At 36.8% G+C, this 17,579-nt stretch overlaps 2 protein-coding genes across 2 annotated transcripts in view; both read left to right on the forward strand.

Moving 5' to 3' along the window:
- The window catches only part of vsnl1a (visinin-like 1a), a 47,254-nt gene extending 32,515 nt beyond the window's left edge, over nt 1-14,739 (forward strand). The window contains exons 3-4 of the mRNA XM_055186487.2: nt 9,418-9,633; nt 13,045-14,739. Of these exons, the coding sequence (XP_055042462.1) occupies nt 9,418-9,633; nt 13,045-13,242 (414 nt within the window). The 3' untranslated portion in view covers nt 13,243-14,739. The remainder of the gene's footprint in view (nt 1-9,417; nt 9,634-13,044) is intronic.
- An 859-nt stretch (nt 14,740-15,598) lies between these two features.
- On the forward strand, nt 15,599-17,051 carry sf3b6 (splicing factor 3b, subunit 6). Its single transcript, XM_073856223.1, has 4 exons — nt 15,599-15,777; nt 16,196-16,306; nt 16,486-16,632; nt 16,725-17,051. Exons 1-4 carry the CDS (start codon nt 15,748-15,750, stop codon nt 16,812-16,814), a joined length of 378 nt encoding a protein of 125 aa, XP_073712324.1. The 5' UTR covers nt 15,599-15,747; the 3' UTR covers nt 16,815-17,051.
- Nucleotides 17,052-17,579: the final 528 nt, after the last annotated feature.

Here is a 17,579-nt window from a genome sequence, read left to right on the forward strand (position 1 = left end):
GATGTCTGACAGTGTTGACCACTATGTGTTTGTGAGTTATGTGGCAGTCCTCCAAAACAGTCATTACTATCCATCTATTATCAGTGTTCAAGTCAATAGTGCTGTAGAAGGCAGCACATTGAATCTATAACAGCTGTCTCTCCTCACATTGGAGGTGTACTGTATACAGTCTTAAAAGGGGCTATAAAGGGTTCCTCGATGTGATGTGAACCATTTTTGGTTTTCCAAAGAACAATTCATTCAAATTTTCTTAAAATAAACATTGCTTTATAACCTTTTTTTCCACTACAAGGAAACTTTCATGCAGTAGAAAGCTTCTTCGGATGTTAAAGATTCATGACGGAACCTTACAGCCAAAAATAATTCTTCTATGGCATCATGTAGCATCTTTACTAATCAGATTGTACAGTATGTGTAATGACAGCTCAATTGGTGATGTTAGCTACATCCATTTTATCGACTCTTAAGTTCTCTATTGGAATTTTAAAGTGCCCCTTAGATGGATTTTGTAAAATTACCTTTATTGCAGGTTGTAATGTAGCTGTCCATCAATGTTAATGGTCTGCAAAGTGTTTTATCTGAAAGTGCACGATAAATAAAGTAATTGTCTTCCAAAGTAAGGAGTCATTTTGGACAAGAACTAAAAACCGTGTGCCACTTTCCTCCTTCTTTCCAACGCGCTTTCAACACGGCATTCTGAATAGTTTAAAGGGACATTCCACTTTTTTGAAAATATGCTCATTTTCCAGCTCCCCTAGAGTTGAACATTTGATTCTTACCGTTTTGGAATCCATTCAGCTGATCTCCAGGTCTGGCGCTAGCACTTTTAACATAACTTAGCACAATCCATTGAATCTGATTAGACCATTAGCATTGCTCTAAACAATAACGAAAGAGTTTCAATATTTTTCCTATTTAAAACTTGACTTCTCTGTAGTTACATCGTGTACTAAGACCGACGGAAAATTAAAAGTTGTGATTTTCTAGGGAGATATGGCTAGTAACTACACTCTCATTCTGACGTAATAATGAAGGACTTTGCTGCTCTAACATGGCTGCAGCAGGCGTAGTGATATTACGCACTGCCCGAAAAAAGTACTGTGCCATTGAAAGTTACTAAGGGGACTATTTTTGGGCAGTGCGTAATATCACTACACCTACTGCAGCCGTGTTACAACAGCAAAGTCACTGATTATAACGCCAGTTTGAGAGTATAGTACCTAGCCATATCTGCCTAGAAAATAACAGCTTTTAATTTTCTGTCTGTGTACGATGTAACTACAGAAGATTCAAGTTTTAAATAGGAAAAATATTGAAACTCTTTGGTTATTTTTTAGCACAATGCTAATGGTCTAATCAGATTCAATGGATTATGCTAAGCTATGCTAAAAGTGCTAGCACCAGAGACAGAGATTAGCTAAATGGATTTCAAAACGGTAAGAATCAAATGTTAAACTCTAGGGGAGCTGGAAAATGAGCATATTTTCAAAAAAAGTATTGCGACCGCATCACACTCGATTTTAGCGTGCTTGCCGTGTGTCTACATTGAAAAAATGCGCAAAAGATGTGAAATGTAAACAGCCCCTTAACCCTGTTTTGTTTGGTGGCTTCTAAATTCATCCCTGTTTGGAGCCATAGGAAAGAATGGGGCTAGGCTAAATGCTAACACATTCATGACGCGCTGTACAAAGATTAAGTGCACGCATTGAATAAATATAGGTATGTATTAATTCATCTAAATTGAGATAAGAACATAGTAAAATATTGTACAACGGTGGTGTTTTCCTTTAAAAGGTCCAGGTATTCTGGCATACCTTCTGGCTTGACTCTGGCATTGTCGAATAGCATGCATTAAGAGCAGTGTGGAGGTTCAGAGATTTGGCACAGGGAGTGGCATCAGCTTGTGTTTAGATTGCACAGGCTTTTTAAAGACTCACTTTGCAGCTGGATTTTCTCTGCAGGGCTTTTGGCTGATCCTACAGTTTGCCTCTTACCCTCTCTGTATATTTGTCATTTACCAGCTGTCTCCCTCACCTTCTATTTCTCACTCATTTACATTTATTCGTTTATAATATACTTTATCTGAAGTGACTTATAGTACATTCCTGCACCGTAGGGGGATCCTGAAGCATTTTGGAGTACAATTGCCTTGCTCAGTGATACAATGGTGTTATCTTATGAATAGCCTCCTATGAGATGCAAACCTGTAATCCCCTTTTACCAGCCTACTCCTTTATCCAAAACACTACAGCCTTTTCTTCATTCAAGCCTATTGACTGTTATATTTTCCTCGCGGGTGGTAGATGGTTTGGATGAAAGCTTCTGTTATAGTCGCCATGAAACGGAAGTAGTCAACTTTTTTATTAACACAGTCAGTTTATTGTCAGTAGAGGCATGGGCATCGAAAGCAAACATTTACTGGAGTAGATGCCATTGCCATTGCTTTTATAGCCTAAAAGCTTTGCTTATCTTGTTGTGTTGCGGGAGGCCAGTTGGCGAAAGTAGTGAAAACACACGAAATTGAGTTGAATTTATAAGGACTCTAAATGAGCCAAGTGGAATGGATTTGAGGAAGCAGCAGCGTGGAAGTCAGGGCTGGAGCTAAAATGCGGAGTGGAGTTTAATTTAATTTATTTATGGATATCCCTGACGGCACTCTGACAAGTGAACAGACAGTGTGTCCAATATCATTGGTCTTAAAAGTGAGTGGGCTTTGTCCCACCCACATATAATTATTCCAGTGCCCATGAGTAGAGGCGAAAAGAGCAAATAAGCTGATATTGTACTGTTTCATATTTTCTTGAATATAGCAGATTGTTTGTCTGTTTGTCTCCGTTAGATGCTCATTGCTCATCATAAAACAACCGAAACTGAAATCTTAATCAGGCAGCATTTGCATGTGTTAGCATGTCCCCTGACAGATCTCACAGTATGCCAAGATCTGTTTCTATCTTCTATCTTCAGATGTGCTTGGATCTATCCAAACAAAAGTGAAAAATATTAATATAAAGAAAGAATCACAGATTGCATCTGATTGATATCCCCTACGTGGTTATTTTTAAAATCACTCTGGTTTTACATAACAAAATAAGTGCATTTTCGCACAGAAATGGGGCACAGCAGTACCCAGATCTTCATGCCTTGCACTTTGTTTGTTTTTCTTTCTCTCCTCTACTTTTGTGAAGGGCAAGGCCATATGGAGCAGAAGGCCCAGCCCCATGAGAGAATCATTTTGCATGTGTGCAGGGTACATCACAGTGTGCATTACTTCCTATCTCAGCTCCTTCTTCCTTTTGTGCCAGTCTGGAAGGGCTTACGATGGTGCCAGTGTTTTTCCAGAGAGTTTTTGGAGTTTGACAGTACATGAACTTAGATAAATTTATGCATGATTGTTAGATTCCTTGAGGCATGCCGAGTCAAACGATACCAAAAGGTTTTCGGTCGGCCATTTTGGGGGTCGGCCATTTTGAATTTTAACTTTTTTTGTAGGAAAGTTATGAAATTCGGCACATTCAAAGATGACATTCCAAATAGTCCCCACACCAAATTTGGAGTGTCTATGTCAAACCCGATAGCGCCACCAACCGTCCAAATTTTCACTTACATTTTTGGTTATAATTGCTGACCCGTACGTCATAGAAACGCATTGTTTCTTCTGATTCCTTGGCTCATGCCGATTCGATTGCATCATATGACGTAATTTCCGTTATGCTAATTATTTCGATATTTTGAATTGTTTATTAAACAATTTGCGCAAAGAATGGGTGTGTAGCATCTAGAGACACTCACGGCAAAAAGTTCCATATACTGCGTCATAACATTTTACGTAGAGCGCGAACAAACGGATTTGAGGTTGTATCTTCGTCAATGTAGTTTTGATGGCAGTTATGCCCTGAGGGTGCGTGCACAGTTTCGTCACAGCGCCACCTAGAGTTCACGAGATTTGAAAAATGGCTATTTTTGCTTATATCTAATGCTAACTTGATTTTAAAAATATGGATTTGAGGCTATATCTTTGCAAAAGTTTTGCACATTAATGTGCGTAATGCCAGTGGTTCAGTGGTTAGTGTAGGTTGTCTACAAATCGGAAGGTTGGTGGTTTAAACCCCAGCTCCACCTGACCAAGTGCTGAGGTGTCCATGAGCGACAACTGTTATATGTCATAAAAGTCATGAACTCCAGTGCATCCATTTGTAACCCTCCTGACACACACACACACAAAATATGCGAATCTAATTTCTCAGTCATTGTGCATGGCATCTGTTTGTAAGTGCTTTGAAATTATAATGATCTTTGTTTCGTTCTAACATTAGACCTTTGTGAATTTTATAGTTTAGCAGCCAAATAACTCTATCCTCATAAATGTGAGTTAATGTATGAAGAATGTCTATAGTGTAGTGTATATAGTGTATAGGATAGTATAGACTCTATACCATACAAACTATTTCCTCTACTGGCTAGACAATAGGATTCATGATATATTGGTGCTATAAGTCCTCATATCTCTGCAGCTTGACGCCAATATGAAAACGCTTTATCTCCTCCTGTCGCTCATTAGATTGGAATTTAGTGGTGTTTTGGGTGCAATAGAAGACAAATAGTGCTTTGGCTGGTGCTGCAATGGGAACGAGTGAAAGAGATTTTGCCCTTAGTCAGTGTGAGGGTGATGGTATTAGAAGAGAAATGATGCTTCACTTCAAAGAGGAGCTCTGTGTCACTGCTGTAGTGGCCGATGCGCACAGACTGACTATGAAACTCACGTCCGCATTGCAGCCTTCTGCAACGAGGGAGGCACTGCACTAGCCGTTGATGGTCTTAGTTAACACACACTCACGTAACGTTCACCCACTATTAATGTCTTCTGCTTCACATCTGTAATGTGCCTGTAGTTTTATTGTATGATGAAAAAAATTGTTACTTATAATGCTCTGAAACTTTAATATTAAACACAAAGTGTAAAAGAATCCCTGGGAAAAATAACTTTACAGTTTTTTTGTCTTTTCTATTATGCAGTCCCTTGAATATGTGACTTTAAATATAAATGTTTATTTTATAATTATAATATTTCTATTGACCCTCATAAGCCCCTATTTTTATTATGTTAAAGTTCCGTGGGGGTAAAAATGACCCCAGAAATTAAAAGAGTGATTACAAAAATATATACATTTTTAATGATACAAATAATATATGATTTTTGTTTACTTCTCATCTATACATTAATGCTGTGTTTTGGGAGATATGAAGTATTTTTGTACCTGTTTACCACTAAATTCCTCAACTACACCATTAGCTTGCCCGTAAAATATCAAATTTTGTGAAAAATTCACATAAGTTATGATCTAAATTTTATTGAAATTGTTTTTAGATATTGATCTAGATCAGTGTTTCTCAAACTTTTTCAGCCCAAGGACCACTTTATCTTCCGATTTTTTTCTGAGGACCACCTAACAGAATCCCACTCTAACACGCCCCCAAAAAACAACAAAATAGGAAGGATAAGCTAAATTTAAGTTTAATATGCAACTGTTGTAATTAAAAAACAATTTTTTTAAACACAAATGCAATGCTATGTTCAGAAATTATTATATGAATTTATTTCATTTGAAAAAGTAAATGTGAAATGAGTTGCAGCTTAATATGAACAACAAACTGCACATGTGAAAAAAACTGCAATTAAACATACTATAACAGCCTAGGTCCCACTTAATGTCATTCCAAAGAGCCTTTAGTTTAAAACTGAGGTGGTGGGTAAATGAAGTCTATGGTTGTAACTATGGTAACAATAAAATGCTAAAAAAATAAACGTTCCCCTTAATGTCCAAAATCATTGAAATTACAGGGACTTCACACATGAAACAAAAACTAGTACATTACAAAACTAATAGATCTGTGGATTTTAGCTGCTTTCAGTTGACGTTTGATCTTTTCTTTTGACTCCTCTTTGGTTTAGCCACAGATCCATTTTTTCGTTATTAGAACAGAATGGCAAGATCTGATATCACAGTTTCGCAAGTGCAAAAATCTATATTAACACTTGCCTAGTTTAGGTCATCTTTTGGCGGACCACTAGGGGGGTTTGGCGGACCACTAGGGGGGTTTGGCGGACCACACTTTAGGAATTACTGATCTAGATGTTATGTGTTGAATTCAGCCATCAGGTGTTTAGAAAAAAACATACAAGAATTACAGTTTAGGAAATAAATTATTTCGACCAGCAAAGGCCCATACTGATTCATTTTACTGGATGTGGCCAACTGCTTACATCACTAATTTAGTGATACATTTTGTGAATTGATGTATATATAAACATTAGAAAGGACTTTAAACTGTTTAAACTGAGAAATTTTACAATTGTATGCACAAAATGAGCTAATCTTCAAATTTGATTTCTGCTACAGGTCTCAAAATAGTTGGGACGGGGCATGTTTAACATGGTGTATCTCCTTTTCTTTTCAAAACAGTTTGAATACGTCTGGGCATTGAGGCTATGAGTTACTGGAGTTTTGGTGTTGGAATTTGGTCCCATTCTTGCCTTATATAGATTTCCAGCTGCTGAAGAGTTTGTGGTCGTCTTTGACGTATTTTTCGTTTAATGATGCGCCAAATGTTCTCTATAGGTGAAAGCAGGCAGGCCAGTTCAGCACCCGGACTCTTCTCCGACGAAGCCATGCTGTTGTAATAGCTGCAGTATGTGGTTTTGCATTGTCCTGCTGAAATATACAAGGCCTTCCCTGAAATAGACATTGTTTGGAGGGCATCATATGTTGCTCTAAAACCTTTATATACCTTTCAGCATTCACACAGCCTTCCAAAACATGCAAGCTGCCCATACTGTATGCACTTATGCACCCCCATATCATCAGAGATGTTGGCTTTTGAACTGAACGCTGATAACATGCTGGAAGGTCTCCCTCCTCTTTAGCCCGGAGGACACGGCGTCCGTGATTTCCAACAAGAATGTCAAATTTGGACTCGCTGACCATAGAACACTATTCCACTTTAAAATAGTCAATTTTAAATGAGCCTTGGCCCACAGGACACGACGGCGCTTCTGGGCCATGTTCTCATATGGCTTCCTTTTTGCATGATAGAGCTTTAGTTGGCATCTGCTGATTTATCGACAGTGGTTCCTGGAAGTATTCCTGGGCCCATTTAGTAATGTGATTGTTACAATCATGCCGATGATTGATGCAGTGTCATCTGAGGGCCCGAAAACCACGGGCATCCAATAAAGGTCTCCGGCCTTGTCCCTTACGCACAGAGATTTCTCCAGTTTCTCTGAATCTTTTGATGATGTTATGCACTGTAGATGATGAGATTTGCAAAGCCTTTGCAATTTGATGTTGAGGAACATTGTTTTTAAAGTATTCGACAATCTTTTTCACAGTCTTTCACAGATTGGAGAGCCTCTGCCCATCTTTACTTCTGAGAGACTCTGATTCTTTAAGACATAGCTTTTATAGCTAATCATGTTACAGACTTAATATCAGTTAACTTGATGTTCTCCCAGCTGAATCTTTTCAAAACTGCTTGCTTTTTAGCCATTTGTTGCCCCCGTGCCAACTTTTTTGAGACCTGTAGCAGGCATTACATTTTAAATGAGCTAATTAAGTGGATAAAAGTGTAAAATTTCTTAATTTAAACATTTGCTATGTTATCTATGTTCTATTGTAAATAAAATATTGGATCATGTGATTTGAAATTCCTTTAGTTTTCATTTTATTCAAATTTAAAAAACGTCCCAACTTTTCCGGAAATCAGGTTGTATATTGCATTGTGCTCTAATACCAGGCCTACTTTTCTGTGTTGAAATTTTCAAATTTATTCTAGATGCATTGATTTTATTTTGACAAATAAAAACAATTTTTTTTCCATTTTCCATTCATTTTCAGTTGGTCATTTTTACCCCCAAAGGGTCTCTTTTGGTAATTTTTTAAACATCTTTAGAATGACCAAATAAAGCCCAGTTTTTTGTATGAATATTGACAGATAGTCTAAAAGTCACAAAATCTTATTCTACTGAGATGAAGGGAACCATGTTTTTTAACTAAAGAAAAGTGGCTTGGGGGTAAGATTGACCCCAAGGGACTTATAAGGGTTAAAGGATACACCAGATGTTCATAAATGAATGCTTCTGTCAATAACAGAACCCTATACTTTTTAAGTTATTGACATATTTGGGAAAATGAACAGGATGATAATGAAGATTGTGAGGTAGCTTACATGTATTATTTTTTTTTTAATAACCTAAAGAGTGCATATTAGTATCCCAAAAGGACATATGGTGCAAAATTTATACATATATGTACATAAATTGTATATATTAGGACCTTTGTAAAGGGTACTGCCCCAGTGAAGGCTAGGGACCATTTTTTGACCATTTATCTGACAGTGTAGAAATTCAAACTTGGAGAAACACATGTAGCATTTCTTAAAGGAATAGTCTACTCATTTTCAATATTAAACTATGTTATTACCTTAACTAAGAAGAGTTGATACATCCCTTTATCATCTGTGTGCGTGCACGTAAGCGCTGGGGCGCCCTGCGACACTTCGATAGCATTTGGCTTGGCCCCATTCATTCAATGGTGTCAAGCGGAGATGAAGTTGGAAGTGACCAAACACATCAACGTTTTTCCTATTTAAGACAAGTAGTTATACAAGCAAGTTTGGTGGTACAAAATAAAACGTATCGCTTTTCTAAGCGGATTTAAAAAAAGGAACTATATTTTATGGCGTAATAGCACTTTTAGGAGTACTTCAACTCGCCTGAAAAGTTCGCTCCCCTTCTCCCTCTCATGATGGGAGAGGGAGGCTGTTACTGCGCCGAGTCGAAGTACTCCCAAAAGTGCTATTACGCCATAAAATATAGTTCCTCTTTTAAATCCGCTTAGAAAAGCGCTACATTTTATTTTGTACCACCAAACTTGCTCGTATAACTACTCGTCTTAAATAGGAAAAACGTTGATGTGTTTGGTCACTTCTAACTTTATCTCTGATTGGTACCATTGAGTGAATGGGGCTAAGCTAAATGCTATCGAAGTGTCGCAGCGCGCTCCAGCGCTTACGTGCACGCACACAGATGATAGAGGGATGTATCAACTCTTCTTAGTTAAGGTAATAACATAGTTTAATATTGAAAATGAGTAGACTATTCCTTTAATAAATTACTATTTCAGATGTTTTTATGGCACTATATTACAGTATAGTATGTGTTCAAAACCAGCAGTAATTTGATTTGTAAGTTTAATATTATTATCCAACACATGGTATTAAAATGCAATTTATACAATGACCCTCATGCAACATAATGTTGGTAAAAAAGCCTGCAGCACTAAAATGATGCACGTTTTTAATAAGGGAATGTGAACACTAGCATATAAGTTATTAATTGTATCGTTTTACCTCTTTTTGCAGTTTTTCCCCTATGGTGATGCCTCAAAGTTTGCTCAGCACGCTTTCAGAACCTTCGACAAGAACGGAGACGGCACCATCGACTTTAGAGAGTTTATCTGCGCTCTGTCCATCACATCACGGGGCAGCTTTGAACAGAAACTCAACTGGGCCTTTAACATGTATGACCTGGATGGAGATGGAAAAATCACACGAGTTGAAATGCTTGAGATCATTGAGGTACTTGATTCAGTCTGTACTTACATGAAACAATAAAACCCATTTTATGTGACGTCATCCATAGGTTTGTGAAGAGCTTTTTTGAAGCCAATGGGCGGTGCCTGCCGTCGACCTCTTGGTCGAGTGTCACTTCTCATTACTCGCAGACAACCGAAAATGGGTAAAAAGGCGGGACGTGGGTGAAGCTGAGGTGGCTGGTTGCACGCCATCTTAATTCTAGTGACAGCAGTGTCAGTTCACCCGTCACTTAAGTTGCCACGCCCTTAATTATGCAGAACTTTAAAGGAACAGTATGCAGGATTGTGGCCAAAACTGGTATTGCAATCACAAAACTTGTGGCTAAAACTGGTACTGCAATCACACAGCTGGTGGCCAATACACAAAATGACAACATAAACATCAGTTGAGGGCTGCAACTCCACTTTTTAAATGACAATATCCTGGCCAAACCCCTGTTGTCAGTGATATAAGTATGTGAAATGAAAATGATTTCTTAATGTCTAGTGACATATCAGGGCCATTTTATGATTAACTGATGTAAATTTCTTACATACTGTTCCTTTAAGGCTTAATATAATTAAAACGGATGAGTTACAAAAAATTCACCCTCTCACCAAAAACACTTTTTGTACCAGGCTGTAAACATATTTTCTGCTTTAAATTCAGTTTAAATCAATAAATTTAGTTTAAATCACTTTACAGGATGTGTGTGAACCATAGACTGTAAAAAAGATGGACGTAGTGTCCGTGACGTCACCCATTGGTTTATGAAGATCGTTTTGAAGCTTAAAGTAGGCTTCCGTCGGCATCTTGGCCGTGCGTCATCACACATCACTCGCGAATAACCGAAAATGGTTAGAGGCGGGACGTGGGTGAAGCTGAGGTTGCAGAAACCACGCCCACCTAGCTCGATTCTATTGACAGCAGTGGGTGTTCGCCCCTCACTCAAGTGGCCACGCCCTTAATTATGCAGAGTTGGGCATTTTAACATGGGGGTCTATGGGAATTGACTCCCTTTTGGAGCCAGCCTCTAGTGGCCAGTCGATGAATTGCAGTTTAAATCACATCTGTATTGGCTTCATCATATTGGTCCTGTGTCTTTACGGGATGTGTGTGAACGAAAAAATTATTGGCAGTGTAAATAATGCAAAATCAAACGATCCCCAGACAAATCCTAGTCACATTTTCTATGTATTTTTAGTAATCTTTGTGTGAAAAGGGATAAAGTGAATCAGCTGGTGTGATTGAGCGGAGGCGGGACTAATTTGCATATACATTAATCCACATACACTAAATCAGGCAAGGGTGGTGAGTAACATTCAAACGGTTTTAAGGCGAAAATAATTTATTTTCTCAGGAAATAACATTTAAATGTCATTTTAATGATCAAAGATGAATTTTAAATGACAAAATTATTGACTACAAGCGACTGCTCAGGGGTGCAGGAGATACGGACAGTTGGTCAGAAGGAAAGACAGGTTTGGGGTTTAACTCGGTCATGTTTAACCTGGGTCCCTGTGTAAACCAACAGCTTTTATTAACATGAATGTTGCACAGTAGGCAACCCAAAAGATCTAATGCATGTGGACAAATTTGGGGAGGATTATAGTGATTGTGGACAGGTGCATTGTGTAACTTTTAGGAAGGTTCTCTTGACAGAAATACAATATACATAACTATATTATCAGTGGTGCATAAAGACCTTAGATAATAAACTGTATTGTTTTTATTACCTTATGAGCCGTTTTTATCTACATACAATGCAGGTCACCAAACATGTAAGTCGCCGTCATGTTTCTACATTAGCATTTTGTCACTACATGGTCTCAAACAGTAGCTGCGTTTCCATCAGTGTTGGGGTAACGCAAGGAACGTGCATTACGTAATAATATTACTTTTATGAAGTAACGAGTCACGCATTACTTCATAAATGTATATATTAAAGGAATAGTCTACTCATTTTCAATATTAAAATATGTTATTACCTTAACTAAGAACTGTTGATACATCCCTCTATCATCTGTGTGCGTGCACGTAAGCGCTGGAGCGCGCTGCGACGCTTTCGATAGCATTTAGCTTAGACCCATTCATTCAATGGTACCATTTAGAGATAAAGTTAGAAGTGACCAAACACATCAACGTTTTTCCTATTTAAGACGAGTAGTTTTACGAGCAAGTTTGGTGGTACAAAATAAAACGTAGCGCTTTTCTAAGCGGATTTAAAAGAGGAACTATATTTTATGGCGTAATAGCACTTTTGGGAGTACTTCGATTCGCCTGAAAAGTCCGCTCCCCTTCTCATAATGGGAGAGGGAGGGTGTTACTGCGCCGAGTCGAAGTACTCCCAAAAGTGCCATTACGCCATACAACATAGTTCCTCTTCTAAATCCGCTTAGAAAAGCGCCACGCTCTATCCCGTACCACCAAACTTGCTCGTATAACCACCCGTCCCAAACAGGAAAAACGTTGATGTGTCCGGTCACCTCCAACTCCATCTCTAAACGGCACCACCGAACGAATGGGGCCAAGCCAAACGCTATCGAAGTGTCGCAGCGCGCTCCAGCGCTTACGTGCACGCACACAGCTGATAGAGGGATGTATCAACAGTTCTTAGTTAAGGTAATAACATATTTTAATATTGAAAATGAGTGGACTATTCCTTTAATATTTGAGTTACTTTTTTAAAAAAGTAATGCAAGTTACTTTTTAGTTTAATTAATTCGATGTAAAAAAAACGATGTACTGCATTAAACTGAACGTATTAATGTAGATTTACACACTCTATGCGGAGTTTCAGTCATTTTCATACTTTCTATGAAAATTAACAAAGTGACGCAATTAGTTACTTTTTTGGAGAATAACTTAATATTGTAAAGCATTACTTTTAAAAATAACTTTCCCCAACACTGGTTTTCATTACCCTTTAAATTGAACTATTTGACATTGCGAATTAAAAATACGGCCAATGGAAACACTTTAAAAAAACAAGCTTTATTTCATGATGAAACTGAACATTTTTAGTTGTTCAGTTCATTTAAGTAAGAATTCTATTGATATGATAGAAAAAGGACAGGAAATGATAGAAGAATGGGGATGGGCCTAAACTTATAGGGGCGGTTTCCCGGACCAGGATTAGCTTAATCCAGGACTAGGCCTTAGTTTAATTAGGAAATATAACTAGTTTTAACAAACATGCCTTACTAAAAACATTGACTGTGTGCATTTTGAGGTAAAACAAAGGGCACTGAAGTATTTTAAGATATGTAAGTGTAAGTTGTTTTCAGTTTGGAGAGCTCTTAAAAGTCCCTGTCCGGGAAACCGCCCCATATTGTCCACTTTAGTGCCTTATCGCTAGGCCACGTCACACAAAATAATTTTAATCCAAAATGTTCTTTTTGCTTCTTTCTTGAGGCAATTTACAAGATGGTGGGTACCGTTATAATGATGAAGATGAACGAGGATGGCCTGACGCCTCAGCAGCGAGTCGACAAAATCTTCAGTAAGATGGATAGGAACAACGACGACCAGATCTCGTTGGAAGAGTTCAAAGAAGCAGCAAAGAGCGACCCGTCCATCGTATTACTGCTCCAGTGTGACCTGCAAAAATGAGCTTCTTGGAATAAAGAGCCAGGGACTGCACAAATTAATGTTCCATTCAGTTTGCAGCTATTTCCACCGAAAAAATTTGCTTGGACTACCTTTCAATGAATCCGCTTCCTGTGTTTTCAACACTTGTGTGCATGAGAATGTTCTTTACTAACAAATTTCACATATGAAACAGACACCTTCACAGACACGCGTACATACACTTCATGCATACATTGTAAAAATATACTGTACACAAATACAGATCATGCCATGCACAAATAGAATTAAATAAATATATATACATAAATAAATATATATATGTATATGAGTTGTCAGAATATACTGCCAAAATGTGAAGAGTCTGCGAAGTACCTTCTGAATTCACTGGAGCTTGCGCATCATTGATGTGCTGTATTAAATTAAGCTATACTATTTATTGTTCAAGTTTACTGATGCTAGCTATGTGTACCATATACTACTTAATGTCAGCCAAATCGATTCTTATTGTAACTGGTCCAGATTTACCCACTCATCTGGATGGGACAAAAAGATAAGCTTGCATCCATCAAATTTTCCCTTCAGATGTGCTTGTACTGTATGTGAATATAAATGTAGTTTATTTGCATGCCATTAGGTTTGCCTTAAGAGTACTTCCCTCATTTCCATCCTGCTTAAACAATGATCGTAAGCCTTACTTCAATTTTGATGTAAAATAATTATCGAATGAATCATTGGTTTGGAAAGATCTTCAAATGTTTAGATGTTACACTGTACATCTAATTGTGATGCATTGATGGGAAAGGCTGTGGGTGGTATATTCTCTCTTCAATGTCAGCATGTACTTCACCTGAGGAGGACTAAATATGGCCTCAAATCTGTGAGATCCTTATTGTGACTAAAACACTGTTTGTTTTGAAACAGGACATATATAGGCTATATATGTCAGTCCAAAAATATTCCCATTCCCATTAAACCAACAAGCTGTGCAGTTCATTTTTAAGGCGTTTATGAATGTCCTTAAACATTAAACAAGTTGCATATCAATTTACATATTTATGAGGGGCCAAAGCAAGAAAATGAATTTACAAATGTATTTTTTCAGTGGTGTTTCATTAAGTTTAAAGAAAAGCAATGAATCCTGCCTCAAGGTTTATCTATCTAAACTCCTGACTCTTTCAAGATAGCTGAAACTTCCAAAATTGTATTTATTCATACATTTACGTGCTGCTAGGGGTTTAAACTTTGAATCTGGACATTTGCACCAACTGCACATTTTGAGCACTGAATTTGTTTCTAAAAAAGCACTTCTGTGCTCTATTTGATATTAAATTTTGCCTGTGTTGAAGTATTACAATATATTGTAAAGTTTACCTACGTAAGCACCACACCAAATTCATGCAATGGCAACCTTTTCCAATTCAAAAGTTATTTTGTACATGTAGCATGTATTGTGCCCCTGATGCCATGGCTGCACTACTCCTTGTGTTGTGGTTTAAACTAATAAAAGACTAAATGGGATGTTTTTCTCAGAGTTTGATTTGAAAATTATTTGAAAACTTCTCTTTAATATGATTGGTAACTTCTTATACTTCAAATATAGTTTATGTATATCTTAATTTGTGGTTAGTTTTGTAAATTTTTAAATATTAATGTTATCATACAGTACCAATGTCTGTTTGGATTAAATTTGGGATTCAATGTTTTTAGAGTGAAACAAGTCAAGAAAGAAAATTATAAATAATCCTAATACTTTTAATATTAGGTAAGTAATAGATAAAAGAAAACCAATAAAAATATTTTTATCTTTTAATCATACTTGATAGACATGAAAATGCACCGCACTAAATTAATTATATTCTAGATTAGAAAAAACAGATGGGGTGGTTTCCCGGACAGGGTTTAGATTTATCCAAGACTAGGCCTTGCTTATATTAGAACATTTAAGAAGTTTTTACAAACAAACCATGCAAAAAAAAAAAAAAAAAAAATATTGGTATACTTCTGGAGAAAACAGAAAACAACGGCACTGATATATGTTAAGATTTGTCAGTGCAAGGTGTTTTTAAATTAAGGTAGCTCCAACTTGCATTTTAGTCTGATAAGATAAAATAAGCCCTGTCCGGGAAACTCCCATGAATTCCACATGCCTTTATGAATGTCATAACATGATATGACCCTTAGATGGCAGTGAAGCTTTATATACTATCTGCGAAATTTGACAAATTATTACTTAGTTTATTAATGAATGCCGCATATACAGCTATATTTATCCAGTGTGTTTAAAAAAAACTAAGTGTTGGTGATTTATTAATAATAAAACGTGATTACGATGGTTGCTTGTTCCGTGTGTTGACCTTACCGGAACTGACGCAACCTTGTTTGGATATACGTCATCACACTGCGCCGTAAAACATTACGCAAGTGTGTAGCTACTATTTGTTAGCTGCTATACACTACTGTGTGGACCATCAACGTTTCTTAAAGTTTGATTTTTGTTTTATTTGTTTTACTTAGAAAGAACCAATCATGGCAATGCAAGCAGCGAAAAGAGCGAATGTAAGTAAAGAATTGGTTCAAAAGTTTAAACCGAGTTAAGTTACTTGTTAGCAATTAGCAGCGGTCTCAAAAGACTCGTATGGACGATAGATGTTTATGGGTTTTGTATAAATGCAATCGATTTTGTTCTAAGACATAAAAGGAAAACCTTTCTGCTAGCAGTGTGTTCAAAATAATCCTTCAATGTTAGACTTTCCTTTTTTTAAATCTCTTATCGTATTAATGTGATTAAACATTAAAAGTTACCGTCACAATATGTGAATTACATATTTATTAATACCTTTTTGACCATTACTTGATTCAAGCGAAAGTTTATAGAGTGGATATTGGCTGTGTATTTTTGTAGTCTTCATCTGTAACATTTCACGTATGTCTATCGTAATTTTTGGTTACTCTTTTTTTTTTTTTTTTTTTTTAGATTCGTTTACCTCCAGAGGTAAACAGGATATTGTACATACGTAATCTTCCTTACAAGATCACTGCAGAAGAAATGTATGACATATTTGGGAAGTATGGGCCAATTCGTCAAATCAGAGTGTGAGTATAATTGTATTTCTCACATTATACTAGTAATGTTCCTAGTTGGTCACTGTTTAAGTTAATGCCGTTTGCTCTCTTATTTTTTTAGTTTGTCTTTAAATATTATATATTACTAACACACACTTCATGATTAAAGGTGGATGAATTTAATACGTTTATTCTGTTTCTATCAGAGTCGGGAATACACCAGAAACCAGAGGAACTGCATATGTTGTTTATGAGGACATCTTTGATGCCAAAAATGCCTGTGACCATCTTTCCGGGTTCAACGTCTGCAACAGATACTTGGTTGTATTGTACTATAATGCAAACAGGGTGAGTTGGTTTATCATTGCCTTTGTGGCTTATATTCACTTGTGATTCAAGTTTGAAAAAGTATATGACAATTTTCCTCTCTCTTTTTCAAGGCTTTCCAAAAAATGGACACAAAGAAAAAGGAGGAGCAGCTGAAAATTCTCAAGGAGAAATATGGCATAAACACAGACCCACCAAAATAGTCAACATATATGCATCTTATTGCTTTGTTTTCTTTCCTCCACCCATTTCCTTTTTATTCGAACCCATCAAAGTAATTATTGTTTTATTAAAAATAACTGTTGAATACCTTTTCATTCGTTATCCTGAAGTTTTGTTATATATTGACCTGTTTTTTTCTCAGTGAGTTTTTTGTTGATATTGAATATGTTTAAATGCGCAATTTGTTGTATTAAATCTGCAATTTTCTTTTTTTAAAACTGTTTTGTGTTGTCTTTGTTGGGTTTTTTTGTGTAGAGCAACACTTACAGAGTTAAAAATGTAGGGACAGTTTCCCGGACAGGGTTTACCCTCGTCTCAGACTAAAATGCATGTTTGAGCTGCTTTAATTTCAAAAAACCTTACATTGACATATCTTAACATATATCAATGCCATTGTTTTGTCTCAAGATGCACACCAGTATTGTTTTTTGTAAGGTTTGTTTGTAAAAACTACTTAAATGTCCTAAAATAACTAACGCCTAGTCCTGGATTAATCTAAACCCTGTCCTGGAAACCGCCCCATAGTCCACAAGTTTTATGTGTTAAAGGTATTGCGGAGGATTTTCTTTTTCCGGGTGGATCATCAAGACTATTGGTCCTCCTAGTTGTCAATTAGGAGTGTTGTGCAATTGCATTTTTTTTTTAAAATGGAGAAGGCGGTTCTTTCTAAAATTTGAGAAAATCCTCCGCTACACCTTTAAAATAAACAGCGACTTTCCTGGTTAACACTTTACTCTGGACCTGTA

This window comes from Misgurnus anguillicaudatus, chromosome 18 (genome assembly GCF_027580225.2).
Source record: "Misgurnus anguillicaudatus chromosome 18, ASM2758022v2, whole genome shotgun sequence".
In the NCBI taxonomy this organism is placed as follows: domain Eukaryota; kingdom Metazoa; phylum Chordata; class Actinopteri; order Cypriniformes; family Cobitidae; genus Misgurnus; species Misgurnus anguillicaudatus.

Coding starts and splice junctions, on each gene's coding strand:
- sf3b6 (XM_073856223.1), top strand. CDS start 15,748: ATGGCAATGCAAGCAGCGAAAAGAGCGAAT. Junction 16,307..16,485: donor AGTATGGGCCAATTCGTCAA/ATCAGAGTGTGA, acceptor TATTCTGTTTCT/ATCAGAGTCGGGAATACACC. Junction 16,633..16,724: donor TGTACTATAATGCAAACAGG/GTGAGTTGGTTT, acceptor CTCTTTTTCAAG/GCTTTCCAAAAAATGGACAC.